Source organism: Pteropus alecto, unplaced genomic scaffold (genome assembly GCF_000325575.1).
Source record: "Pteropus alecto unplaced genomic scaffold, ASM32557v1 scaffold45, whole genome shotgun sequence".
Classification (NCBI taxonomy): Eukaryota; Metazoa; Chordata; class Mammalia; order Chiroptera; family Pteropodidae; genus Pteropus; species Pteropus alecto.
This window is the reverse complement of record NW_006442491.1, coordinates 39,452,955-39,480,392: the sequence shown is the minus strand read 5'-3', so window position 1 is coordinate 39,480,392 and position 27,438 is coordinate 39,452,955. Positions and strand designations below refer to the sequence as shown.

General features: G+C 61.5%; 1 protein-coding gene and 1 pseudogene across 1 annotated transcript in view; both read right to left on the bottom strand.

The window, feature by feature from the left end:
- CDH4 (cadherin 4) overlaps positions 1-27,438 on the bottom strand; it is a 382,977-nt gene that overhangs the window by 79,779 nt on the left and 275,760 nt on the right. Inside the window, exons 3-4 of the mRNA XM_015596918.1 lie at positions 23,364-23,590; positions 10,764-10,949 (exon numbers count right to left, since the gene is read on the bottom strand). Coding sequence (XP_015452404.1) covers positions 10,764-10,949; positions 23,364-23,590 — 413 coding nt within the window. The remainder of the gene's footprint in view (positions 1-10,763; positions 10,950-23,363; positions 23,591-27,438) is intronic.
- On the bottom strand, positions 4,319-4,434 carry LOC112471176 (annotated as a pseudogene).

Below are 27,438 nucleotides of genomic sequence, written 5' to 3'. Positions count from 1 at the left end.
GGGCCTTGTGGGGTGTGGTTCAGAGACGCTGTGCATGCACACATGTGCCCTGACAGCCTTGCCGGGGCTTCACGGGGGGCCTGTGGTGGGTTGGGGTCCCCCTGCAGCGAGAGCATGTAGACAAAAGGCCAGCGCCTAGGTGCCCTACACACTGCTGGTCACTACGGAGGAGCAGGCTGCAGGGAGGACCAGGGGTCATTGGGAATGTTGGCCACTGCCAGGCTGGCGGGGACAGTGAGCCGCGGGGCACAGAGCAGGGCCCAGCAGAGGTCTCTCTGCAAGCCGCTGTGACAGGGACCACCCGCCCACTCCAGGAGCCGCTATGGGAGACGGCAGTGTGGGAGCCAGGACACAGAGTGGGGACGCTCTCGCCGAGCCGATAGCCACGTCTGCAGAGACCCCAAGCCCGCCTCTGTGGGACCCAGGACACAGAGTGGGGACGCTCTCGCCGAGCCGATAGCCACGTCTGCAGAGACCCCAGCAGCCCGCCTCCTGGGGCCCCAGGCGGAGTGTCCGCTTCCCGGCAGTGAGGAAGGGTGGCCGACGCCCGCCCCCCAGTCCACCAACCTGCAGACCGGGGGAGGGGCCGGGCCCGGGCCCCCTGCGGTTCTCCGGACGACTCCAAACAACCCTCTCAGCTTCTGAAACACAAGCAACCGTCCCCCACCCCCACCGAGTGTAAGAGCGGGGTGTCAGCAACCCCACACTCACTCCGGCCTGACCCAGACCTGCTCCGCAGACACCGCAGCCTGTAGCTGTTTAAATGTAATTTCCTGATAGAAGTAATAAGACAGTTACTTAGTTTATTTAAGCTATTCAAATATTATCTGACTATTTAGAAACGTTGATGGGGACTGTAACAATGTAGCGCTGTAACATGAGCCCTCACTAACCACGGGCCTGACAAGAAGCTGGTGTGTACTCAACACACATTAAGAGCTTTTTAAATTTGGGTTAAGAGGCAAGAGCTGACTGAGCCCTCAGGGGACCTTTGATTTCCCTGAAGTAGCCGTCACCCTTGGCCTCTGGCTCCTATCACGACAGGGTCAGCGGGGCTAACTTCTATTTGCTGCCAGCTTCGCAGAGAAGCGTGGCATCGGTCAGCGACCAGTAGACTGGGCCAGTGCTGGTGGCTCTGACAAGGGGAGGACCACGGTCCCTCCCCTGACCCAGCGGTGAGGGGCGGTCGGACCTGTGTGTCCTGGGGTGGACGGAGTGACAAAGGGCGTGCCCGGCACTGCCCTGAGAACCGGCAGGGAAGCCCCGGCCTGGGCTGGCTCAGGAACAGCTGCTGGGGCCACTTCTAATGGTGATGACATCGGCGTCCCCTCCATACGCGGTGGAGAGGAGGGACTCGTGTGGCTCCTTCACTGACCGGCCTTCTGCCCACCAGGCTGCCAGTGTGGCTGAGCCCCTGCGGCCCCTCCTTTTTCCCATGCAGCCAAGGGGGAGGGTGGTGGCGCCTGCAGCCCTCCCGCTGGGGACACTGCATCGGGCTGCTGAGCCGGGCACCGTGTGGCTTCCCGCAGCAAGCCGGAACGGGAGCACGGCTTGTCACCGTCGGGGAAGTGGTGTGAAACTCAGCGTCTCTGCGAAGCGGAAGATCTTCCGCGCTGCCTGGGCCCCTCAGACGCCCTCTGCGTGGCGGGTCCGCGTTTCCCGCTTCTTCACACACTGTCTTCGGCCCTCGCCAGCGGGATGAGCTGCAGGCTGAGGCCACCTGAGCAGCCAGAGACCCAGCCCGGGACTAAAGCAGCATCCTCGAGGCTGGCCCCGCTGGGCGTGTGCCTGCAGGAGTGCTGGGGGCCCAGCCACCCTCCTCCCTCTGTAGGTCTGCGGGGCCAGGGAGGTGGCGCGAGGGACCCTGTCTATTTCTGCAGAAGCTCCCCTCTGTGGAGGGTCCAGGGGGCTGCAGGAGATGGAGCTGAGGGGACAACCCAAGCTGCGGGTCCTCCTGTGCAGTGCCCGCCAGCTCTGGGCTGCACAGATGGGGGCCACGCTCGGCAGGGCTGGAGGTGTCCCATCCTGGGGGCAGTCACCGTTCATACCAGCCAGGTCCTTAGCCTGCTGGAGGGGCCCAGACGTGAGGTCACATCGGGCTCATGGCCGCTGGGGTGCCAGGATGCGTCCAGGACCTGGCTTTGTCATGCCTTTGCAGCAGGGAAAATCAAACTAATGAAACAGGCTGCCGGCAGGGGCTCTGAGCTCCAGGGCCGAGTGGACTGAGCTGTGACGTGACAAGGAAATCCATCACCCAGTGGGTGTCCTGGGTGGCCACAGCTGCCCGCTCGGCGCCTCGGGGCCTCCTGGACCTGGGGCTGGGGGCTTGGGGCAGCTAGTGAAGCCAGATCCCGAGGGGACAGTGGTCCGCGTCTGTCTACATTCTGGTTCCTCTGGGCTGGGCCAGGCTGACTGCACAGAACCAGCTGGACGTTGTCATGGCAGCAGAGACCTCTGCGACCGATGCCTCCCCCAGCCCAGCTGGACACCAGGGCCCGGGAACCTGTCTTTCAATGCGTTCCCTGGCTTAGACTGTAGCCACCGGCCTCAAGCGTCCACCTCCCACTCCCCGAACGCGTCCTCGGCCCTGCCGACCCATTCTTCCAGAGTCCGGGGTTCCCCCACCGCTCGCCGCCTCACCCGCCGCCTCTCCCGTCCGGCCCGGCCCGACCCACACCCCTGCTGCGCAGGCCGGCGCCCTCCTGCTGCTCCAGCCCTTGCACCTCCACGGCCTGTGCGGACGCGGACGGCATCTCGCGGACGGCACGCGCTGGACGCGTCCTTCAAGGCGTCTCGTCACGCGTGGGGACCCCGGCCCTCCCACCCGGCCTGGAGGCCCCGTGTGACCTGGGTCCTGCCCTCCGGCCGGCTCGGCTCTCCCCCCGCCCCTCCCTGCCGGTCTTGTTCTGGACGCACACTTTTCCGTGCCTCGGGCGTGCAAGCTCCTCCCGTCCCAACCCTGCCCGGTTGCACAATCGGCTCCCGGCCTTGCAAGAGCTCAGCAGCGGCCCTGGGAGACGCTTTCGCCAGCTTTCCCGTCTCTAGACGCTTTCCCCGTCTAAAGCGCCCGCTCCCCGCGGCCCGCCTGCCCGCCCCACCCGCTCGCTGACTTTCTCCGTGGTTCTTCCTACAGCCCGAGAGGCTTCCTCTTCTCCCGTCGGCCTCTGTGCCCCGGGAGAGCTCTCAAGGACGGACGGGATCACGGCCGTGTGGCCACTGCTGCCCCTCAACGCTGGCCGCAGAATCGATGCTTAATAAGTCCCCTTCAGTGACCAGGCCACTGTCTCCTTCTCACGTGAGATGGGCTTTCCTCTATAAAACCACAATTTCCTCGAAGGAGAAATCTAGGGGGACAAACACATTTCTTTTTTGTTATTAGCCTACATTTTTGTTACTGTTGATGATTTAGGAAAACAATCAAGAAGTGTCCTCTGGTCCTAGAATCCTCCTTGGGGTCAAGGAAGACTGTCAAGTCACACAGCTTTATAGTGCTCGCGGGTCCGCCAAATGCAAGTGCTTTCCCCGGCCCCCGGAAGAGCTGTCCGCTAGTGTCAAAAACTGATTACCTTGATCCTCTGCTGGGCGGTTTCCAATAAAGCAAGGATTTTAAGGATGCTAACTGATAGGCAGGGTTTTTTGCCTGTTGGATTTGTCCTTTACCTCAAAGGCCTTACGCGTCGGAAAAAGTGGCAGAAGTGTTTTGCTGGGGTGGTTCTCACTTAGGGTTCCGCTGTTGCCAGGAGCAGCGAGGGCGCCCGGAGGGTGCGGGCACTCGAACGGCCGGGCAGAGGGAGGGACAGGTGGGTGAGCGGATGAACAGGTGGATGGATGGATGAGTGGAACAGATGACAGGTAAATGCAGGCGTGAATAGATGATGGATGGATGATGGATGGATGGATGGATGGATGGATGGATGTGTTAGTGGATGGATGGATGAATAAATGAACAGATGGACAGGTGGAAGGGGGCATGAGGATGATGGATGGATGAGTGGTGGGTAGATGGACAGACTGATGAATGCATGGATGGACAGATGAGTGAGTGGGTGGATAGATGGATGGATAATTGGAGGAGGGAAGATGGGAGGACGAGTGGCTGGAAGGATGAATAAATGGGTGGGTGGACAGAGGGACAGGAGAATGGACATTGGTCTAACATACTATGGATGTTCAATCCATCCCCTGCCATCCTTTACCAACCCGTTTTAGACTGAACGTTGTGAATTCATGTTGACCCTGTTCAAATCCACGTGTGAAATTTGCAGACTAGGTTATCCTTGGATTCTTATTATTTTTATTTATGTATTATTATTATTTGTGCCTACAGCACCTGGTGTTCCTAAGTGGTCTCCCATCCAAGTACTAACCAGGCCCGACCCTGCTTAGCTTCTGAGATCAGACGTCGGGCTCGTTCAGGGTGGCATGGCCGTAGACCGTGGACTGTGGCTCTGCTGGGGCGCTAACCCAGGACCTTCTGCGTGTAAAGCAGACGTGCTCACCGCTCCACTATGGAACCACATCCTATTATTTTTAATAGAAAGCCTAAAACTTGATCCGGCCGCTTATTTCCAGAGACAAAGTACCCAGGCCTGGGCCTCCCAAGTGGGCCACAGAGGATGGGCCCAGCTCCTTCCCCTTCTCCCAGAGGCAATAGGCGAGTCAAAAAGGCTGTGCGTGGAACCCCTGCCCGGCGCCGACCGGCCCTGCGCTCCGCGGGCTGCGGTGATCCTGCAGACTGGGTGAAGGAGGCTTGGGGTCGGTCTGCAAAGGCAGACTGCATGGGCGGTGTCCTCGCTCCCCTAGTTTGTTTGATGTGTGGAGACCGCCCGGAAGCCGCGAGCTCCGATAAGCCCCCCGATAAGCCCCCCGTCTGTCCTCGTGCTGCACCGGGCAGAGCTGAGCGGCAGGCGGGGTGAGGCCGGCCCCTCCCGTCCTGCCCGGACGGCGCCGCCTCCTCCGAGGCGCCGCTCGCCTGTCGGCTTGATTTCGCTCTGACCAGACACCGAGGCCCTACGGCTTTCCTCGCTTCTACCGCCTCACATTTTCGGGAAAGAAAACCAACTTTTCGACTGAAATAAGCATCACAGCTCACGAAGCCCCGAAGCCCAAATCAAACATGTGACTCCGCCGCAGAGCAGCCCGATGGGCGGAGTAGCCGAGTGCGGAGCGTCTGTCGCTGGCTCGGGGTCTGACGACACCGAGGCCCTTTCCTGTCGGCCGGTAGGGGGGTCCCTGAGCCCAGAGAGCGAGGCCAAGACCCAGCCACTCTCGGACGGGACTTCCAGACAGAAGCAAACAAAGCACAGAGCGATCCGCCACAAGCCGGCCGTCGGCGGCCTCTTTCTGGGGCATCGTTTTGAAGAGTAACTTTGAAGGCAGAAGTCTGCTCCGCACCACTGGGGGAGGCCGTACCCACGGCCCGTTTCCCGTTGTCACCCGCGGCTCGGAAGCGGGCTCGTCTCCCAAACAGCCCTCCCCAGACGGCCTCCCTTCTGACGGGCTCTGCTTTTGAGCTCGTGCCCTCTGCCCCGTTTCAGGGAGTGGAAGTTGGTCTATGAGCTGAGAGCTTTGCAGAGGCAGCTGTCCCCTCGGCTTGCTACCATTCAGAAGAGGGAGTCTGCAGAATGAAATGTCTGTGGTTTGGAAGTGATTAACGGGAAATGGCAGATGGCATCAGGAACATGGCCGGGTCTCCTGCGGGGACCCCAGCCACAGGAATAAACTGCCCAGCTGGGGGTCTTGCCGTCACCCCAGGAAGGCGGATGGCCTGCAGGCCACCTTGTCCTCGGCTCCAGGGAGCCCTCGCTGTGGGCACCGCCGGACCCACCTCTGGGGCCAGCCGGGAGGGGCCTGGGAGCAAACCCCAGAAAGCGTGCCCACTGTGGCCCTGGCCCTCTGCTGTCAGTGCCCCCCCGAGCCCGAGGAATCTCTGAGGAAACTGCGTTGCGGGCTCCCCCGCCTTAGTCCCCGCAAGGGCCCCGCCCGGTCCGCCACCTGCCCCAGAGTCCAGATGCTCTGCAGCTTCGTTCCCATCACACACACCCACGGCCACTCAGATGCCTCAGGCCCCTCGGAGAGCAAACGGAGCCTCTCGTCCCTTGAGGGTCACTAGCGTCCGGGCTGAGCCCCAGCCCCACCATCAGATGCCCCTGAAACACGCGGACGGGGGAGCAGAGCGGCCTCTCCTCGTCCCCCTCCCCGCCCCAGGTGCCGACGGCAACTTCGCCTTCAAGGGACCTCCTGCGTGGCCCCGAGCCGCCCTGCAGAGCTGCTGCGCAGAGCCTGGCGGCCCTGTCCCAGGAGACCTGCGGGGCAGCCTGGGCTGGTGTGGCTGCTGCACCCTTAACCCGCCAGCCGCCTGCCCCCCGCCCGCCACCCGCCAAAGCCGCGGTCTCCTCAACCCGCGCCCCGCCCTGCCTCCCGCATCCGAAACCTCGCCCGCTGGCTGCCTCGGCTGCCCGCACAGTGCTCCCCGTGTGGGATGCTCACCCTACTCGCTGCGGGCCGGGTCGCACCACGTGACCCACGTAGCTAATGAGACAGTGTGGCGTCGACGTGGCTTCGTCGCTTCCTGCTGGAAGCACGTGGTGGCCGGTGCTCACCTCCCCTGCCTTGGAGACGACAGTGTGCGTTGAAACGGAGCTGCCGGCAGCCCCGCCCCTCACACTCCAGGACCTGACAGCCCCCACCTGAACCGGAGGGGACAGGAAGTGGTTCCACCTTGCCCTGGGGGCGAGTTAGGGGTCACAGAAGGTTAGCAGATCTGCCAGCTGCGGGCCAGCCTCAGCCCTCACAGCCCCCTCCAGTGATTGCTGGGCACCGCGCCTTGGGCTCCAGAATATCCCGGCCCTGACCAGCCTGCCCTCCTCCCTGTCCTGGACGGTGAGGCCCAACGGGACGACACCTGGTCTGCTGATAGGAGGCCCCGTGGCCGCGGCACGGCCACCCTGGTGGGCGGTCCCCGGAGGGGCCCCTGTGGGCAGGGCTCTGAGCCCTCACCCTAGACGCCCACCGCGCAGGGAGCGACTGCGGTTCAAGGACAGAACGAAACCCCTGAATATTAACTTAATGACGGGGATCTAAAATACTAATGTATTCTAACTGAACGTGCTCTGGTAAGGGATCCGAGCGTCTGCAGCATTCTGCCTCGACTTTCGCGTCTTCGGGAACTTTCAGCTACGTCAATGCAGCTGTCGGAGCAATGCGTGAAAGGGGGCATCCTCTGCCCAGACGAGGGGACAGACACACGAAGGGTCCGCACATCTCTAACGCGACCAAGTAAATCTCACGCCCGAGGCGGCGGAGTCGGTGATGCTGCTTGCTTGGTGTCCCTCTGGCTTTTGCGAGGACCATATAAACTCCCAGTCTCGACGCGGATGTACAACCACAGGAACAGTGGTGGCTGGGCCTGAGGTCCCCACGGGGGCGGGAAGGAGGCGGCCCCACCCTGCAGGTGACAATAGGCAAGTAAAAGTGCCCCCTGTGTCACAGTGGAAGGAGTACCAGGTTTCTATGGAAATGTTACTCCAGATAATTAAGAACGTCCTCAAGGAGGGATGACCTTGGAACCTTCTCCTCGGTCATCCCCAAGCCACTCCTTCCAGCCCGGTGACCACTAAAACTGCAGACTCTACGGGGAAGCCAGAGGTGGCACTTCCAAGACCCCTTCGGATCTGCTTATGGGGAGAAAACCCCCACACTGGGCTCTCTGGGGTCTCCCTTGTGCATGCACAATTCAAGGGTCAGCCAAGCAGCAGGGCAGAGTTAGAAGCAGGTTTGGGAGTCTCTGTCTGTGCCACGCGTTTTACAAGATTCATCCCCTCACGGTCCAGCTGCTTCGTCTGTCCTAAACCCCACCTTCCAACTCCTTGGACCTGTGAGGCCGGTTTTCTGCCCTGGAGAAATTGAAGCGGGAGGGCGGGGTACAGACACACGGGGCTCGGGGAAGGCTGGTGAGCTAGGCCGACCTCACGAGGCCATCCCGGCCCAGGGCTGCTCGGCGCGGTTGGGCCGTCAGCAAGGAGGACACATGCTGCCCACACCTTGCGGAAGCTGCCGGCGGAGACCAGCGGGTCACCGCGCACGGGCCCTGCCTCTTGGGCGCAGAGCTGGGCTGTGCCTCCCGGCGTCCCTGGCAATCAGGCGTGGACACGTGGTTGGATTCTGGCCAGGGGGACTCGGGCAGAACCGCTGCATGCCGTGTCTAGCCTGCCGTCCGGAGTCCTCATGCCGCGCCCCATCTCCCCCACCATCCGGGGTCTTCATGCCATGCTCCATCCCCCCGTCATCTGAGGTCCTCATGCCGCACCCACCTCGCCATCTGGGGGTCCTCACTCTGGGCCTGAGGGACCCCCGGGAGCCCTTCGCAGGAGCAAGACACGAGCCTCTATCTACTGTGCGAGGTTTCTGACGTTTGGGGGTGCTCGTTATAGCTGTGGGGCTGCTACAACCCACACCCCACCTTTGCTCACAGCATGTGTTGGAGCAGGCGTCCGGCCTGGAGGGGCAGCCCCCCCATGGGGCTGCTGGACACGTCAGGGTCCCAGGAGCAGAGGACAGACTCCCTGCAGACCACAGCCACGCTGCAGACGGGAAAACAGAAGGTGCCGGGCCCCGCGTGCCTGGGCCGCAACGATGGAGCCTGCAGCTTCTCCCAGCCGATGCCCGCGCCAGGCCGGCGGCTCCTGTCCCCACTGCCGGGGGCAGAGTCTCCGGGACCTGTCGCCTGCTCCTCTCTCGGGCCATGTCTGCAAGGTCTGTGCTACCTGGCAAATTTCCCTGCTTCGTAGCTGCTCAAATGGGAAAACGCAGTATGCCCACCTCCCCAGAGACATGCCGATGTCATTGCGACGTCATGACAAGAAACACCCCCACCAACACGCCCACCAGGGGTCAGGAGACCCGAGCCCCTGCCCGTCTGGGCGAACTCAGCTCTCCCGTCCACTTGTCGCTGCCCCACGTCCCAGCCCCAGAGACCACTGGCGGTGCGCGGGCAGGACGTGCAGGGCTTCGTTCTCTCCACGGCCCCGCAGGAGACGGACGCAGCAGGACCGATGATGCCGGCAGACGCGGGCATCCTCGCGGGACAGGGGCTCAGCCCGGGCGACTCTGACAGCCAGGACGGCAGAGTACCCCAGCAGGGCCGAGGCGCCTGCCGCGCGTCACGTGCGTGTCCTCTGCTGTGTGAGCAGCACTGGACAGCCCTCGGCACTGCTCACAAACCACTCACTCCCTGCGGTGTTCCTGTGGGGCCCGCGTGCCCGATCCGGCCCCCCGCCTCTGCTGGTAAATAAAGTTTTATCGGCACACTGCCACATCATTCGTTTGCATGTCGCCCAGGGCGGCTTTCATAGTACAAATGCCACAGAGGCCGCTCTGCCTGCAAAGCCTAAAATATTGACTATACGGCTCTTTACAGAAAACATTTGCCTGCCCGAGTTAGATCAACGATTCTCTACGCGAGGTAGTTTTTGGTACAAGCACGAGGCGTTACACGAAACCGAATCACACGATGAAACTCTCGCTCCCTTTCCAGTCTGCCTTCGATCTGGTGACATTCAGGACGAGGCCTCTGGTCCTGGTGCGTCCTCACGACACTGCGAAGCAGCCTCGGGCTCCGAGCGGGACGGCCCCGCCCACCAGGCATCGAGCTCCCGCACGTTGCGCCCGATTTGCGGTCAACTCGATCTGCGGTCAACTCGATCGTGACAAACGGCGCCAGCTTCCCAAACGCGGTCTAAGAGGACGTTTCCTTTCAGGACAAATGTATTTAAATGAAAAACAAATCACCAGAAAAAGAACTCGATGTGGTAGGTGGGAAACGCTGTCTTGCATCTCCCACGACTGGCACACGCCGACCCTCCCCGCCCCGAGCCGCCCTCCGTGACACCTGCTGGGCGTCCTACAGTTTAAGTCCATTCTGACGCACTCTACCCAGAGAGAGTGTCGATCCCACAGGTCGAGGGCTCCGCCCCACAAGACGCCAACCCCAAAGCCAGGTTGTCACCTCTGCTTCTGACCGACTGGCTAGAATCGGAGGCTCCGATGGCCCCTTCCTCGCATTCGGTGAGTGTGTCGAGCAGCTCGCAGGATTCGGGGAATCGGTTGGCCCCCTAGCTTATCAGTTTCTAATGAAGGACATAACCCGGGCCAGCCAGCTGGAAGAGGCGCTCAGGGCGAGGTGGGGGGCGGGCGCGCCATCGCCCCAGCCCCCCATCCACCGCCCCAGAAGCTCTCCGAACCCCGCCCTTTGGGCTTTCCCAGACACCTCACTAGCCAGGCGGGCTCCACGGCGTCACCGGCCGCGGACGTGCAGCTGCCGACGAGCATCACAGTCTTAGTCTTAAGACTCGTGACTTCTCGCCAAGACCATCGTCACAGAGACGCCGTCAGCCCACCTCTCAGTGACTTTGTCACGATCGGAAGGGAGAACAAGCGGACCCAGGAAACGCGTCAGGGGTCAGAGGCCACGGCCCAGGCCCCCGCCCCACCTCCGCCCTCCTCAGGAGTGCTCGGCAGTGACCAAGAGCAGCGAGGACCCTGCCCAAGCAGCCCGCCCGCCCTGGACGACGTGGCCACCTCCCCCGTGTCCTCTGCTCTGTAATTCTCCGAAACACTTGTCTCACTGCTGGAAAGGCAGGGTCTGGACACAGAACCCGTCCCTCACCCCAGGAACAAGGCCATCAGGCCTGGTCTGCTGGATCCCCAGCGGCGTCTGGGCTCCAGCCGAGACCCTCCCGGCCGCAGGCAGGGTCGGCACCTACCCTCACGAGCTGTTGGGGGAAGGGCCCGCGGGAGTTCTCTGGCACGTTGATGGGCGGGATGACCCAGTCTCGCTTCTGCCGCCTCAGCCCGTGGGTGAGCTGGTGCCGCGGCCCCGTTGGCAGCGCGTCGCTCGGGGGCAGGGCGGGGTCCAGCTCGGCAGCCTTCCTCCCCGTCTGTGGCCCCACCTGCAGAGGAGAGAGGAGCCAAGACTCTGGTTAGGCTCCGCCCACAGGAAGGGGCGTCCGTCCAGAGAGCCCGCTTTCCCAGGAGGACAGACGTGATCGGGCCGTGGGGGGGAAGCGGCTGAGTGTCAGGGGGAGAATCGAGCAAGACCCTCATCTACACGAAGAGATGGATTACCGGATCGAAAGGGGGAAGGAAACCATAAAGAAAAGGAGAAAACAGTGTTGACTGTTTAAACAACTGAGTGGATCACGGCTTTAAATCTCCTCCAAATAGAAAAAAAATTACAAAGGGAGAGACCAATACACTTTAATTTAAAACTCTTGTTTATTAAAAGAGACTCTAAAAGTAGTTGATGAGTTTGGAACAATGATGTAGAACGAATCTGACACAGGGTTAACACTCTCATATATAAAGAGTTCTCACAAATCAATAACAATGTTAAATCTTTTTTATACTAGGAAAAAGGCATGAACGGCGGATTCGTAACAGCAACATATGTAAAAGGTCAATAAACTTATGAAAAGTGTTCACGTCTCTTGGTAATTGAATAATGGCGATCGAAGCAATAAATCCTCTTTGCTTATCAAACCAACAAGATCAACCACAGCGAACCATCACCGAGGAGCACGCTGCCAGTCAGTTGGCGGAGGTCGCGGGGCTTGGCGTGAAGCGTGTCCCTGGGGCCTCACACGTGCGTGTGTCCAAAGACTTGTGTGACATCGGGAAAGTCCACTAGAGTCTCCAAGCTCCAGACACGTCCTTTATGATGCGGGGAGGTGATGACAGCGGCAAGTTCAGACAATTGCCACGGGAATCGAACTGATACAAGTCCAGTCCTGGTGGCGAGGTGGTGGGCCTGAGTGGTGGCTGCACCGACGTCCTTGGGGTCACTGCTTGGGTGCCGGCCACAGCCCGCCTGCCACCAGTCTGCCAGTCACTCTCAAGGGCCTCGTAATGCCACAGCTGGAAATCTGTCCCCAAACAACTAGGTGTGCACAAAAGTCTCCGCATTAAGATGCTCGCTGCAGATGTTTTAATAATAATATCATACATATGTATTTAAAATAGTGAAAATTCCAGAGAAAAATCTCCGGATGCCTGATGGTAGTAGTTAAATGCATTTCGCTATGTTTTATCTTCAGATGTCACATTGTCACTAAAAGTTACTTTCTGAAATCCGAGGAAACTTCCACAAAGTAGCAGTGCGTGTGCAGCCGCGTGTTATGCAGCGTGAAACCGTTTCTGCTTTCTTTTCAAGGACAGAGAGAAGACGGGAGGAAACACATCAAATGCCAACCCCGTTCTCTGGTCGCCAGCGGCGGTCACACCGCTTTGTGTTGCTTTACGCCTTTTATCTGCCTGCGTATCTCATCGTTACGCACACGGCTTTCCACGATTCGAAGAGCCGGCAGCACTCACGTGCACCAGTGACGTCCATGTGCACCCCACCTGCGTGTTTATTTTCCAGGTGCCCACGTGGTGTCCCGCGGCGCCGTGTTTGTGTTTCAGACCCGTTTTATTCTGAGTCCGGGAGCTCGGAGCCTGCGTTGGCCCACGTGGCAGAGACAGACCGTGGACGAGGTCGGCCCAAGGCAGAGGGGACGGGGCTGGCTGGGGGCGTCTGCCCAGCCATGGTGGGGCCCCCGCCCTCCAGTGGAGCGCAGGACCCCCGAGGACCGCGGCTGGTCCAAGCATCGCCCTCTGTGCTCACAGAACCTTGTCCTTCACTTTTGCAAAAAAAGCTGCACAGCAATACGTCTAACACATGTACACAAAACTGCCGGACCGAGGCAAAACCAAAAACCTCCTACCCGCCCCGAGTGCCCAAGCTCAAAGCTGCGGAAGAACCCAGGACGACAAGCCACTCTCCAGGGGGAGAACCCCGCTGGGCCCGCCCCGCCGAGGTCCCTGCTGCCTCGTCGGGTCGAGCTCCTGAGTTTGCAGCAACTGAATACCAAAGGCTTCCACAACTGGCTCCCACCTTCCCGAGAAAGGAGCCATGAAGTGTGTATTTCCCCAGAGGCTTCGCCGTCTGTGGAAATATGACGTCACACCACTTCTGTTCAGGTCGCACTGAGAGATGCTGCCTGTGGCGAATCCCCAGTCTCTCGTGATGACGTGAGGGCTGGGTCGTGTCCCCATGAGCTTCACAAGACTGTGTTTAGGTCAGTCCTGGCTGCACGCAGCGAAGGCACAGGCGGCTGCTCTCCGCGCCCCCGGAGGTGTCCCCCGACATCTCCGCCTGAATCCTCCTCATCACCAATGTAGTAGGAGGTGTCACCCCACTTTACTGGGGCGGCCACAGGGGGCCTCGGAGAGGCCGAGTACCTTCTGCAGGTCACGCAGCTGTTAGGCAGAGGCTGGACCGAATGCCAAGAGTGGGCCCCAAGGCCAGAGCAGCAGGCCGAGTGCCACCCCCACTTCTGGGGTCTCTTTGCCCGTGAGGTCGTGCCCCGTTTCCCGGGGCCAGCCCCGCCTCACCGGCGATGCCTGGGCCCCATCGGGCGTCACCTGAGCCCCCTGGATGTCAGACCCAGTTTTTGTAAAGGTTTTTGTCGAGCTTTTAACAAGGAAAATGCTGCTTCGTCTTCGTTTGCTCGGGAAGAGCCGGCTCGGCAGTAATTTCCCTAGTGTTGTCTAAATAAATTGCCCATATTTGCTACTATTTTAAAGCTGTGAGACAAACGTAGTAACAAAATCTGGTGAGGGGGAGAGCCAGGCCTGAGCAGGCTCCAGCCTGGAACACGGGCCCACGCCTCTGGGGGACGGGCGTCGAGGACAGCGGGCGGTCTCCCGACCGGGCGGGCACATCCCGAACGCGTGACCCGGGCTCGCCTGATGGGACGCGGCCCATCCGCCCCGCCGCCCGTGAATCCCGTGCTGCGTAACAGGCGGCCCGCCGGCGTTTCCCATGGCCTCGTGTCCTGTCTCCGGGTGTCACCGGGTAGTGATAAGGGTGCGACCTCTATGCAACTGTTGCTGAGAATTATACACGTAACACGCAGGTGTACAAGGCCTGTGTGTGCGTGTACACACAGATGCATGCGTGCACCCATATGTGTATATGTAGCCACGCATGTGTGCTCATGCATCGCACGCATGTATGCACATGTGTGTATGTGTGTTTCGTATGTTTCTGTGTGTATGATGAATCACAGTTTTCTCCAGACCAGCAGCCTGGCTGCACGCTGGGCTAGCCACACGCCACCACTGGGGGTTACGGACGGTGTGACCCAAGCTGGAGGTCTTGTGCCTGGTGGGGTTCAGGGCTCCCAGGTGCCGAGCTGGCTACAGCCAAGCTCCTGCAGCAGAGCTGCAGGACCAAGAGCAGTGAGGGGTCGCCCCACCCCGCTGCCCTCGTCCTGGACGTTAAACGGGGGTTACGGACGGTGTGACCCAAGCTGGAGGTCTGTGCCTGGTGGGGTTCGGGGTTCCCAGGTGCTGAGCTGGCTACAGCCAAGCTCCTGCGGCAGAGCTGCAGGACCAAGAGCAGTGAGGGGTCCCCCCGCCCCGCTGCCCTCGTCCTGGACGTTAAATGCCAGGGTAGAGGTGGACGCTCAGACCTGCGGGCAGTTTGCGGGGGCTCAGACCCCGCTCCCCGCTGGGCTCCCTTCCACGTCCATCTCCTGGGGCCTGGTGCTCACGGAAGCCGGGATGAGCTCCCCAAAGTGCCGCCCTGACTCCAGGCCCGGGAAGGGCCAGCTCCGGCCCACATGCTGAGGGCCTCCGGCCCACGTCCTGCTGCACGCCGTGGGGGGCGACATGGACCCCGTGGGCCACCCACTCAGCACGGAGCACACGCAGCGTACAGACTTAAATGTGCGGTTCCGCATGCCTTCGAGCGCTAGGACACTAATGGCCCCCGCCCCCCGTCCAGCACCCACGCGGGGAGGGTGGGCCTGGTGCCCCGAGCAGAGCAGAGCCAGGAATAGGCGCCGAGTCACATACGACGCCACACACCTGGGGAGGGCGGGCGAGCCCCACGGGGGGTGTAGCACCCGGCAGGGCGCGGAGGGGCGGACAGGCGTTTGCCGGGGAGAGGCCAGCAGGAGGCGGGTGTGGCGGTGGGCAGCATGAACGTCTCCCGACCAGACACACTCTGCCACTGCGTGCTCCGAGGGCCGATTTGGGACTTAGAGGAAAGTGGGTGGGGGGTGGCAGCGCACACTCGGGGGAGGGGGTGTGGGGCTGGTGTTCTCTCCGCCGGCCCCAGTGCCGTTTGTCTTGCCCCCCAAACCAGGCCCCCCAGGGGTGCGGTGGGCGACGAGGTGGCGTGCCACACTGGGCAGAGGGCTCTGAGTCTCGATCTGCTGTCAGGTTCACGGTCAGGCCAGTTCCCCGCGGCAGTGGGGAGACCTGGGGGGGTGGAGCCTGCAAGGAGCCCCAGGTGTCCATGGGTAGGCTGCGCAGGTGGGCTTGGGGTCCCCTGACCTTACGTCCCAGGCGAGGGGACTGAGGCACAGGGAGGAGGAAGAATGTGTCCAAAGCGCCTGGCCAGTCGGGGACGAGGCCGAGCCGGGTGGCGGCGGCACTGTGGGGCCGCCCAGCTAGGGCGGGAGTGAGCGCGGGTAGGAGTCCTGTGCAGCCAGGGGTCCTCCATGGAGGACACGGCTGCTTTCCGGGTCACCGAGGCACCCCAGCACCCACGCCCGTCCCTTGGCTTCCTCCCAGGGGCCGCCCCAGAACCCTCTCTGGCCACGGGCAGGCGTGAGCGTCCAGCCTGGTCATTCAGAGATTGGTCAAGTTTGAGCAGAGGTCAAGTTTCCCTGTGATGGGCACCAAGGAGGAGTCCCGTGGGGATGCAGATGAGGTGGGAACGCCTCCTACATGCAGAGGGGCAGGGCCTGGGCCAGACAGGGCAACCCAGGGCGCTGGCGCAGAGGGCGGGGGCGGTGGGTCCCCGAGCACAGGCCCCTGGATGTGGAGCCCTCGGGGCCCTGAGGCTTGGGGGGCGGGGCCCCCCCTGCTCTGGGAACAGGATCCCTGGACGGCGGGTCCTGAGTGTGTTTCTAAGGAGCTCCCACAGCCCTGGCTGTAGAAGACGGGGTCACGGATGACAGCCGACACCCCGACAGGCCACCCCACGCAGTCGGGTCCTGGGCTGACCTCCTGGACGCTTCTTAACACCGTAGATGCTCCCCAGTTTTGACAAAACGGCAGGGGCACAAGGCCACCTGATTCGGTGACGCGATTCGTGGAAAAATTTTCAAGTCAGGTCCCCATGGGATGCAGCAGCCGGGCACTGTGGCTGCTGATGCCTGCGAGCCTCTCTTTAATCAAGGGACCCAGGTCAGCGTCACCCCCAGATGTAATCAGCAGCTTTCATTACCAAGACTGCTCTTTCCTGGGAAGGCCCCCGCCACCCAATTGTTTTGATTGGCGGTGCGGCTGGGCAGGCCTCGACCGTGGAGAGACCCGCGTCTTCACAGGGGCCCGTGGCTGCGATTTGCATAAGCAGATAATGAGGGGACCTGTGGCCTGCGCGGGCTCCCTGACCTTGTCCTCTCCCCGGCTGCCCGGCCCTTCCCTTCCGTGCCTGGCTAATGCCTGGCTGTGGCGGGGCATTGTGGGGTCTCCCAGCATGGCGGCTTCGTGGGGGAGGGACCTGCTCCACCAGCAGGCGCAGGGGCTACGAAGCGCCCGGGTGGGGGTCGGGAGCCCTGATGAGGCCGCGGGCCCCTCCTTTCCGCCCCGGGCGAACCCGCCTCGCCCGCCTCGCACATGGCGGGCGCCGGGGCCTCCAGCAGGCACCGCTTTCCTTTCTGCCATCCCACCCTGGACGGCGTCCAGCCCCCGGCTCTCTGGCACCTGCGACTTCTCACACACAGAGTGACCACAGCCCACTTACGCCGTCTCAGCCGACCGTTCCCGGGTGCCCTGATGTTTGGGGAAATCGCGGTCAGTCCCGGCCGCACACACGCCACGTCTGAGGGCCAGGTGTCCGGTTACTGACTCCACAGAGATCGGTCCTCAAGAGGCAGCGTTTGGGAAACGGCGTGACACCTGCCACCTGCCACCCTGCACTGTGAGCTGGCAGACACGGCTCCCTCCCCAGACACGATGTCACTTACGACGCCTCCGTGTCTCTGACTCACGAGAGACAGTCGTCCGTTTTCACGGATTCCTTACAGTTTTGGGTTAAACGTGCTTCGATAAAGGAAATAATGTGCCCCCCCGCCTCATCCCCCAAATGTCAAACCTGCTGCGGATTTTCACTGAGGATGAGTAGATTTCTTAAAAAACGGGCACTAAAATGCACACAGGTTCCTGTACGTCTCTCCCTTTCGATATGCATTTGAAAAATGGTAACTTTCATTCGCCTGCAAGCACGTGTATTTAAAATACTTAACCAGGGTGCTGTCTGCCGCTTCTGGCTGGTTTCCATGGTAGCTAAGGACCGGCAGAATAAAACGTATTGAATGAACACAAAATAAAACAACAGGAAGACATCCCCACTCTAACGAACGGAACGCGTGAGCCCTTCTCAGCAAACATTTGCATGAGTTCGGCTCTGCAAAGGCGCTTAGTGGGTTTTCTTCCATCCGCGGCTCTGCTGGGGGTGGGCTGGGGCATGGACGGGCTGTCTTCACCCCCAAAGCGCCACGCTACTTCGTGTTTCTGATCTCTCCCAAGGACGGGGGACGTTTCGGAAAGTCCCACAGAAACCACACAGGCACAGGCTTCCTGGAATGGCGCGATCGCCCCGTTATCTCCTCCGGTGCCTGTTTGGAGGGGAGCCTCAGCGCTAATACTCGACATCTGCTGTCGCCTCCTGCCTGGCTCACTCGTGCCCACGACAACCTAGCCGGGTGCGGGCTGGCCCCACCCCTGCAGACACCCGGGGGTGGGTGCCTGGAGAGGCCCAGGGCCGGGGTGGGGTCTGCACTCAGGCCCTCCGTCCTCTCTGTCCCTCAGCTAGACGGCCAGGTGTGGATGCGGAGCGTGGCGGTGGCACCAGCTCCTTCGTGGGCCGAGCAGCTGGGCCCTGGGCTCCGAAGCCGCGAGCGGCCGGGCCGAGTTAAGACCCGGGTGTCTAGGCCGCTTTTAACCATCACCACCACCCCGCGGGATGGTTTCGTGCTGTTCTTAAGTAGTGTCAAACCACGTTTCTCTGACAAATATCTCAAAGCTCGGTCCTGCGCCCTCGACCTCGTCTCCCCGCCACCCCAAATGCACACATGAGACACGGCTCCGACCCGCCCAGTGCCCAGGGTCAGGCAGGACGGTGTGTGACCGACAGGCAGCAGGTGTGTTCAGACGTCATGGCTTTGCAGGCCATGACGGGTCGGCTGCCGGCCACGCTCCAGGCATGGTGAGCCCCGGGCCTGTGTGCATGCGTGTGTGTGCGTGTCACTGCCTCGTGCCCGGCCAGGTAGCCCGGCCATCCTCGGTCCCACCCCAGCACACCAAGGCCCCCGGCTCCCAAGAGGTCCCACCCCAGTCTCTAGGCCAGGGTCTCTCCCCTCGGCAATGCTGACTTTTAGGGCGGGCCCCTGGGTAGTGTGGGGTGTTGAGAAGCATCCCTGGGGGACATACAGGCAGCCCGCATACCTGGGGGGGCAGAAACCCTGAGGAGAGAACACTGAGCCCCGCGGCCCCGTCTGACACCTGGGTGTCGCTAGGCTGAGTTTACCTTTCATGAAATGCTGACATGGGCTGTAAGACCCAATAGTAGTTTCATAAACAACAGTTTCTTTCTTGCAAACTATACCCACAGGTCCCATCCTTGCTTGCAAGTGCCACAGCAGCCAGTCAGATGGCGACCGTGAGAGAAACTTTGTCTTCAGTATTTACTGTTAGGCGGGAATGTCACGCCGACTCCTTAGGGGCCATTCAGCTCTCCCGTGGGAAATATGTGACCTCATTTGCATTTTCTAATTGAATCGCTATCAGCTTTCCTGCAAGACTGCGCAAAAAGAAAAAGTTCTCCCAGATTCCAGCGCTGCTTGTTTCCCTCACAGAAACCCGCCCGGAAACGGTTGCTAGGAGACGGAGGCGGGAGAAAAGCTGCCAAACTTTTATGGTCCATGTAGCTGTGAAGCTGTCGGTTTTGCCCGACTCCACAGAGAGCTCCTGAAATGGCCTCACGGGACGAGAAATGAGACCCAGAGAGCTGGGACGTTGGGGTCTCAACCGACGTCCCGGAGGGGTTGGCTTCACGGTGCCCTTTGTGAAGGCTTCTCGGGACTTTTAACAATGCCGACTGCTCCTTTGAAGGAGGCCGAGTTTCTAGAACCTTCTGCCAAAACACTCCTGCTCATTATCTCCAACCGAAGTGCCCGCCTTCTCTAATCCCAGCCAGGACGCCCTCTGCGGTCAGTCCCCCAAGGTCAGTCCCCCAAGGTCCCCGCCCCGCCCGTTTCGCTTCGTCCGCGCGGCCCTGCCGTGGACGCCACGTCTTACATGCGGCCGCCCGTCCGCCTCTCCCCGCGGTGTCCCGCCTGCGTCTGTCTCCCCCGGTCACTCACTGTCTGCACTTCCTGCGTGCGCGCCCTCGGTCGCTGTCACACACACCCTCGCCGCGCTTCCGCTCAGCTTTCCACTTGCTCGCAGGCCACCCAAAGGCAGGTGGCAGGTCGGATTTGGCCTGCGGGCTGTGGTTTGCTGACCTTTGTCACCGAGTGCCACCATGTGTCCTTGATGAGGTTCATCAGATTGTGCACCATTTCAAGGCGTGCAGTTCAGAGGTCCTCGCACGCGGGGTGCTTCCCCCCCAGGTACGCTTGGCAGTGACTGGGCAGCTCTGGTTTCACGTGGGGGTGGGGGTGGGGGTGCTGCTAGTGCTGGAGGCCAGAGGGGCTGTGGAGCACCCCACAGTGCAGGCCGGCCCCAAGCGCCAGGCCCCAAGCGCCAAGCGTGCGGGGTAGAGGAGCCGAGCAGGGCTCAGCGGGGCTCGCGGGCACGTCCTCACGTCCTCCTGGTGCTGTTCTAGGCGCCTCCGAGCCCTCTGCATTTCATTTAAAGATCTAAAGCTCCTCACCCTCCATCCACGAGCAAACGAAGAACAGGCTGGGACTTCGGCTGGGACTGTGTCGAGGTTACGGAAACCTGGGGTAGGACTGATGTCACCACATCGAGCCTTCCTGTCGCGAGCACGGCACGTCCCCCCATCTCTAAGGGATCCTTTGATCGTTTCCAATAATGTGGATGAGTCTCGAGCAACTTGTTAGACCTGTTCCTAGTCACCAGTCACTGTCCGCGCCATCGGGGTCGCTGTCTGGTTCAAATCTCATTTTCCGGCGCTTCGTCCCTGGTCTGCAGAGGTGCGATGGCTCTTACCTCCTTGTTATTGTCACTCGGCAGTTCTGGTTATTTACCGACAGATACTTCTAGAGCTTCTACAATCACAGCCACATAAGCTAGTGTCGGTTCTGCTGATTCTGTTTCTGCCGTCAAGGGGGGCTCCGAGCTCCCCAGCTGTCCATCGCTGCGGGTTCTCCGCAGACGCCTTCACGGGACCAGGGCTGGTCCTTTCTCATCCTAACCTGCTGAATAGTTTCATCCTGGGTGGAGCTTAAATTTTAATAATCACTATGCAGATGGTCCGTGGTTCTCACCCTTTATTCTGGGTTGAATTACGCGGATTAACTTTCACGTGTTAAATCCATCTTCTGTTCTTGAAACAGACAGATGTGGCCAGGATTTACCCTCTGTACTGAATGCACGTTTGTTGAGATTTCGGTTAGGTTTTCTTTGATCTGCTCGTGAGTGAGCTCGTCTGTGACGCTCGCTGTTCTTTCGGGGGTTTGGTGGGTTCCAGACACGGCTCCCCCTGGCTTTGCGCGACCTCCTCGGTGGTGTTGAGACAGCGTCTGTCTGGTTGGGAGAGCGATCCTCTCAGGACGTGTTTAGGTGAGGTTGGTTTTAACTCCTCTTTCTGGCTTGGGCGGAGCTGAGCAATGTGGCCATCATGGGGTGGGCATGTCTTTGTGACGAAGACTTTAATTTAAATTTCGTTTGGAATAATGATGCGGTTTCGATTTTTTCCTCTGAGTTTGGGTAAGCTGTGTATCTCTAGAATGTTCCCCCTTTCGTGTCTATTTTCAGATATATTGGTATAAATTGTACATAACGCCCTCGAATGACCTTTCCCGTACCTGTGAAGCGGCCGCGGGTCCCCGTTTCATTCCTGGCCGGGATTATTTGCAAATTCCCTTCTCCTCGCGGCCCGATTCGCTTGCTCGTTCACAGAGCCCCCGTCTGCATGTCGATTCTTTCTACGGTTTCTATTCCATTCTTTCCTCCTCTCGGTTTTACTGTTTCCTTCCTTCTGCCATGTGTTTCATTCCCTGTTCTTTTTATAATTCCTCGAGGTGAACGTTTAGCTCGCCGAGTCTCTGCCTGGCCCCAGACCGCGGCCCTGGCGGAAGCCCCGATGCCGGCCTCGGCTGTACCCGGGAAGGCATTTTTCACTCCTTTCTGGAGTGTGGGTTCCCCCGTGCGGCAGAGGGGCGACGGTCACATGGCTCGGCTTCCCCATCTGTGAAGTGGGGACAGTGTCAGCGCCCCCTTCTGGGGCTGTGAGGATGCGATGAGTTGATAGCGCGTAGAGTGGGGTCTCGGTGAGGTCCTCGGAAGTCAGGACAGGACGCTTGGGTTCGAGGCGAGAGGGCACGGGGGGCCGCCGGCAGCAAAGGAGAGGTGACCACAGTGAGGGATGGGTCTGGGGGCCGGCGGAGACTCTGCCTGCTGCCTCTTAGGGTCGCATTTCACTCACTCGGCTGCGCGGTCCCACGGTCACCCCATGACCTGGCTCGCCAGGTCTGTCTGAGCGTGGGGCATGGATTCCGTGTCCCCTGTTCTGCCATCAAGGCCGGCCCAAGCTGGGTTGGACGTGCACTTATGCTGGGACTCCTAACTGCGGTCAACGTCCATGAGCGATCGGAGGTCAATTATACCAGAAATCTCTCCATCAACTCAGGTGGCATCATGCATTCGACTGGCGCCTTTCATCCGAGGCCCCCGACAGGCCTCAGGAGCCCTTCCCTCCGCTCACGCTGCCTGCTTCCCGGTGCGGGGTGTGAGCTGTGTGCGGCTGCCCTTGCTCCCCGGCCCGCCACCTGGAGGGGGTCCCCACATGGGCCAGTGTCCCCAGGGCGGCTCCCGGGGCCGGCCTTGCTCACTGCCTTCTCGCGGCCATGGTTTCCGTCACCCACGAGGCGAGCTCGCGATCGGGGACACGCGGCTGTGAGAATTGTGTTCTCATGTCTGGGTCAAGTTGTCCTTCCCTGTGGGCTCAGCTCATCGCTGAAGGGACTGCTGGTCGCCCCGGGCACGGCCGTCTCGTTTCCAGCCTCGGCCACCTCCCCCTCGTTTAAAAACAAGACACGGACCCCTGTTTTCCCAAAGTGGGTTCCTTGGAACACTTGCTGTGCAAGAAGTTCCATGAAGGGGGTTCCTTGGCCAACAGGTTTGGAGAAACCTGCAGCCGCCTCCCGCCGGGGGCCGGTCCGTGTGAGGTTCTGGGCGAGTCTCTAGGACGGAGTCTGGCCACTCGCTTTACGCCTTCACGCCCATGGGCACATTCCGAGGGAGCGCCATGGGTGCCCCCAAGGTCACCGGGCACCGCTTCACCTGCTTGCTGTCCTCTGCTGACAAGCCACACATGCAGCGTCACAGAGATACTGGTGACCCGGGGGCCACATGGGAACTGAGCGGGGCCTCGGCACGCGCTCCGTGCCACCGGCCAGCTGGGCCGTCACCTCTCTGCTGGGCCACAGCCCCCACGCCGGAGGCCGGCCCAGCTGCCAAAACCGAGGCTGGCAGGAGGTGACCAGGACCTGGCCCCCCGGGACAAGTGAGACCTAACGCTCGGGACTTTGGGGGTGGCCGTGGGTTGCCGAGGGGTCCGGTCCTGGGTGGCTGGGACACATGGGACGAGAGAGGCCTTTCCGGACTGGGGGGAGTGAATTCACCCCCCATCCTGTCCTACGCAGGCAGGGCCTGTAGGCGAGTGAGCGGGAAGCAAAGTCACAGTGGGGCTGGTGACAGTGACTGGTTCACGTCTGTGTGAAGCCCACCCTCTGTCCCTCTGTCCTTCTTCCTCCCTGCCCCTCCCTTTGTGAATCAGTCCTATAGTAGCTGCTCTGGCCGCACAGCCAGCCACGTGGCCTCTGCCTTACTCCCCATCCCGCAGGCCTTGGGCGCCCCCGGGGCTGGTGGCCCCAGGCCTCAGGCACGAGCAGTGCCTGGCGTGGACAGGAACGAGGCCCCTTGGTTGGGGTTAAGGTGGCGACAGCAGCGCATTAATCCGAGTGCGGGACCCTGAGCACCTGCGGAGAGATGGGCAGGTGAGGGGGCCTCTCCGGCTGGCTCAGCCCACTGAGGGGCCGGCCTGTCATCGGAGCCTCCGCAGAGGCCCTGCCGCAGGTTACTGGGACTTCGCCGAGCCCGCCACGTGCCGACAGCCTTACCTCGTGTCCAGAGAGTGTGGACGAGGTCTGGGCCACCAACAGCCGCACCATGGTGTCCCATCGCTTGGCGGTCTGGCGGTCCCACGCGGTCACGGTGAAGGCCACCTCCTCGGAGGGGATCTGCAGCTCGCGGGTGGCAAAGACCGTCCCGTCTGCCCCGACTTTGAAGTCCGTGCTGTCGGTCTCATATTGCGTCCCCGTGGTCCCCAAGCAGCTGCTGAACGTGACTGCAAGAGGACAGGGGAACGGTCAGGGCCTGGTGGGCGGAGGGTGGCAGCCGGGCCACGGCCACTCTGCAGGCAGCAGGAGCCCGGCGACGGGGCTGCGCCTCGCCCTCCCTTACCGGCTCCTCTCTCCCCGGGGGGTTTGCCTTGGAGAAAGGGCCCGAGGAGAAGCAGCAACGCACCTCGTGCCCCCAGACGCTGCTGCCTGCGTTGGCGCCGAGGCTCCGCCCTTGTCACCCGCCGAGGCTCCGCCCTCGTCACCCCGGCCCCAGCGGGCGTCTGGTAGGGGCCGTGCAGGGTACTTTGTACCTGAAGCAGCTCCCACATCTGTCCCCCCTCGCTGGCCACACGCAAACCTCCGCCCCTGGCAGACTTCGAGGGCCTCACGGGGCCGTTTCTCCGGCCCACAGGGACCATGGGGAGGGGGTGCGGGGGGACGGGGCAGGACAGCGGCGGCGCTGAGCGAGCTCGAACCCGCTGCGTGCGTGGGTTCATCTTATCTATCAGCGCCACGAACCCGACGACACCGCGGGCCCCGTCAGGGCGGGCGGGGCCAGAGCTGGACGGGCGGGGACCCTGGGCAGCCCCCGGCGACTGGACGGGAGAGCGGGCAGTGTCCACCCACAGCGCCGAGCGGCCCCGCGCTGAGCTCCCCACACGCTCCTCGTGCCCCGAACCGCTGGCCCCACCGGTGACTCCGCAGGCCCAGCCGCTCGTAACTCGGCCGCGGAGAAAGGCGTCCCGGAGCCGCGTGTCCCCCTGGCCCACGTTAGCGCCTTTTTATACATGTGCCTCTGCAGCTGCCACCTGACACCGCGGCAAATTACGCAGCACCAACAGCCAGTGCCACATTCTGCTGACAAACACGATGGGTAAAGTCACCTCGTATTTATGAAAACGTGGGTCTCTCCGCGGTTATGGTGGGACGACTGGGTTCTCAAGTGATTTTACTGTCACCGCGTACACGATTCAATCACTGTTTATTGCAGGAACCGAAAAAAGCTCCCACTGTGACTTTCGAGAGCGTGTTCCCCTCTGTGTTCACCTCTTGCTGTCACCTGCCTCGAAATAATGAATGATTTGCATGTCCCCTCGTCCCCTATGCGTCACTCAGACGGCTCCCCAGTCACCGGCGCCTCCCACTTACGCATTTAATGTAAAAATGTTTTCAGTGGGGTAGAACCTGCCGTTCCCTCCCCGCCGGGCCCCAGGGCGCCCGTGGGTGGCCTTCGGGGCTGCACAAACCCTCAGAGGCTGACGGCCCCTGGGTGATGGTGGCTGTGGCTCCATGGACGTGTCCCCCCAGCGAGGGAATAATTACATTGTTTTTCAAGTGACGGGAAAATTCCAAATTGCTTTTGGAGTGCCCTTCACCCCGATGGTAAACACATGAATATCAGCCACGAACCGCCTGGATCAATCATTTCTGACACCTAATTGTCACCGACAGACATAAAAATGACAGTTCTCTGCTTGCTGGGAGATTAGCACGAAATGCATAAACGGGCCCCTTTGTTCCCTAAAAGCAAAGTTCCAGTAACGCCGAGCAACGGGACAGCACGGGGGTGTTCAGCACCGTATCGCATGACGGTGCCACCGCCTTGATAAGAAACAGGCCCGGGGCGTTGGTGGCTTCTGGGGCGGGGGTCAGTGCTGTTGTCGGGGCACACCACCAGCCTCGGCACAGCCTCACAGGGACTTGGAGCGCGGTCTGCTGGGTCCGGGGACTTTTCAGACAGTGGATGTCCTCGGGGCATGACGGACCCTCGAGGACACGGAGGGTGGTGCCACCCAAAACGGCTGCCGTGTGCGCCCCCCCTGGAACCATGCCTGCGGGGTAAAGGCGGGCTTCCCCACGTGGCGCAGTCACAGGTCTTCGTGGGGTTTTAAATGGTAGCATCTGTGTCTGACACGGGTCCGTCCAGTCATGGGAAACCATGGGGCCTTGTGACAACCTGGAATCCTAATATCCAGCGTGACCACGACTTAGCTGCCAGGTCACCATCCTGTCTGAGGTTCTGAGCCCCCGCCGGGGGGAAGCGGGGGTCACAACTTGTCTGCGGGAAGATGGGGGGCCATTCCAAGTGCCCGCAGGGCTGGGGGACCAGCTTTCCAGAAGGAGGGCATTCAGGACAGGGCTGTTCCTGAAAGCGACGATCGGTAAGGTGCGCGCTTCCCGGAGTCTGTGTCTCCATAAAATACTACGCTGGATAAACAGATGCTCCCATTCGAAACCCTGTGAAACGCGGGTTCACGTCGCACGGCACACAAACCACTCGGGATGACACCAACGCTTGGTCCTGAAAATGGTGACTGAGCGCTCGGAGGGCAGGCCCTTGGGGGAACTTCTGAGGCCCGAGGACAGAAAGGACCCGTCTCCCGGAAGGCGGTGCCTTTCCTGGTCCCGAAGGCCGTGTCACTCTTCGCTTTGGCTGCCGGGAGGCTCAGAGGCGGTGCTGTGGCCGGGAGCTGACCGCTGAGCCATTTACCAGTCTCGGCTCGTTCCATGCGCTGCTCCGCCTCTGCTTCCTCCTCCGCTCCCTGTCTTCCCCGTTCACACGCATTGTTGGCGTCTGCTCTATCTCTGCTGGGGACAACGTGTTCCAGGAGGACAGAGGCCGAGGCGGGTGGTGGCACACACCGGTTGCTCTGTCCACAGAGATGACGCCTGGCACGGGGTCTGGCCGCCCTCCCCAGGCGAAGGCGGAGCGGACATGCCAGGGTTTTCCGTTAGCAGGACGCACCGCTGTCCTGCCCCCTCTGCCTCAGCAAAGGGCAAAGGGACCGTTTCCTGAGCGTGGCGGGGTCTCCAGGAGCCAGCGTGAGCTGCTGGGGGGGTGCATTTGCCCCAGCTAAATGCGCCATGTCCCCACGGGGAAGAGCCACCGAAGATCACTGCCACCAGCATCCCAGGCGCAGAAGGCAAGCAACCTAACAGTGCCACGTCACCTGGTACGCTTCTCACTGTCCTTGTTTCTGGCCTTCTGATTTCTTCGTCTTTAAGAGGAAGTTAAAGTCCTGTGGGGCTGATCAGGGATGAGACGGAGCTGCCAGACCCGCTCGATCAGACCGCGTTCCCGTCGGGGCGTCGGGGAAGGGCTCGTCTCCCGTGCCCGGCACCGAGCGAGGCGCGGCCAGCTCGGGCTCCCGCGGGAGGCCGTTGGCGGGGGGCCCCGGGACACCATGCAGATGGGGAAACTGAGGCTCACAGGCCTCTCACACCTTGGCAGCGGCAGGAGGAGGAGGTAGGGATGGAACCCTGGCCTGTGGGGCGTCCCACACGGCAGCCACGCCGGCTGGTTCTCCGCGAGCTGGCAGGGGGACCCCAGGTGTCCAGCAGGTGCCCATCTAGGCCCCCGGGGGGCTCTCTGCTGTTCTGAGGGACCCGACTCCTGGGGCTGCGGCACTCCCAGGCCCTCACGCGATGGCAGGGAGGTGGCCTGTGGCACGGTCCCTCGGGGACCGGATGCCAGCGCTGACTGTGAGGAGCAAGTCGCTCCATGGGGGTCGAGTCGCCTGTGAGGTCACGCGTACGCCGAGGGCCAGCCCTCCTGTGGGCTCCGCGGAAGGCGACAGCACTTTTCCCCCTGTGGGCCGGACCTGGGAGCCCCCGATGCGGAGCCCCCCGACTTGGGAGGCCCCCGGCGCTCCGGCCCACTGCCCGAGGTGCTGCGCAGCCTCTCCGCGGTCTGCTAGTTACTTCCATTGGTTTTAAACAAACTTGACAAGAGACAGAAGGAATCCTGAGAGAAATTAAATCCCGGTGTTTAAACTCGCAAAGTCGCAGCCACCGCGGTCTCTGTCCCCTTGGTGCTGGTGGCGGCCGTGGCGCCCGTGCAGCCAGCGTTGGC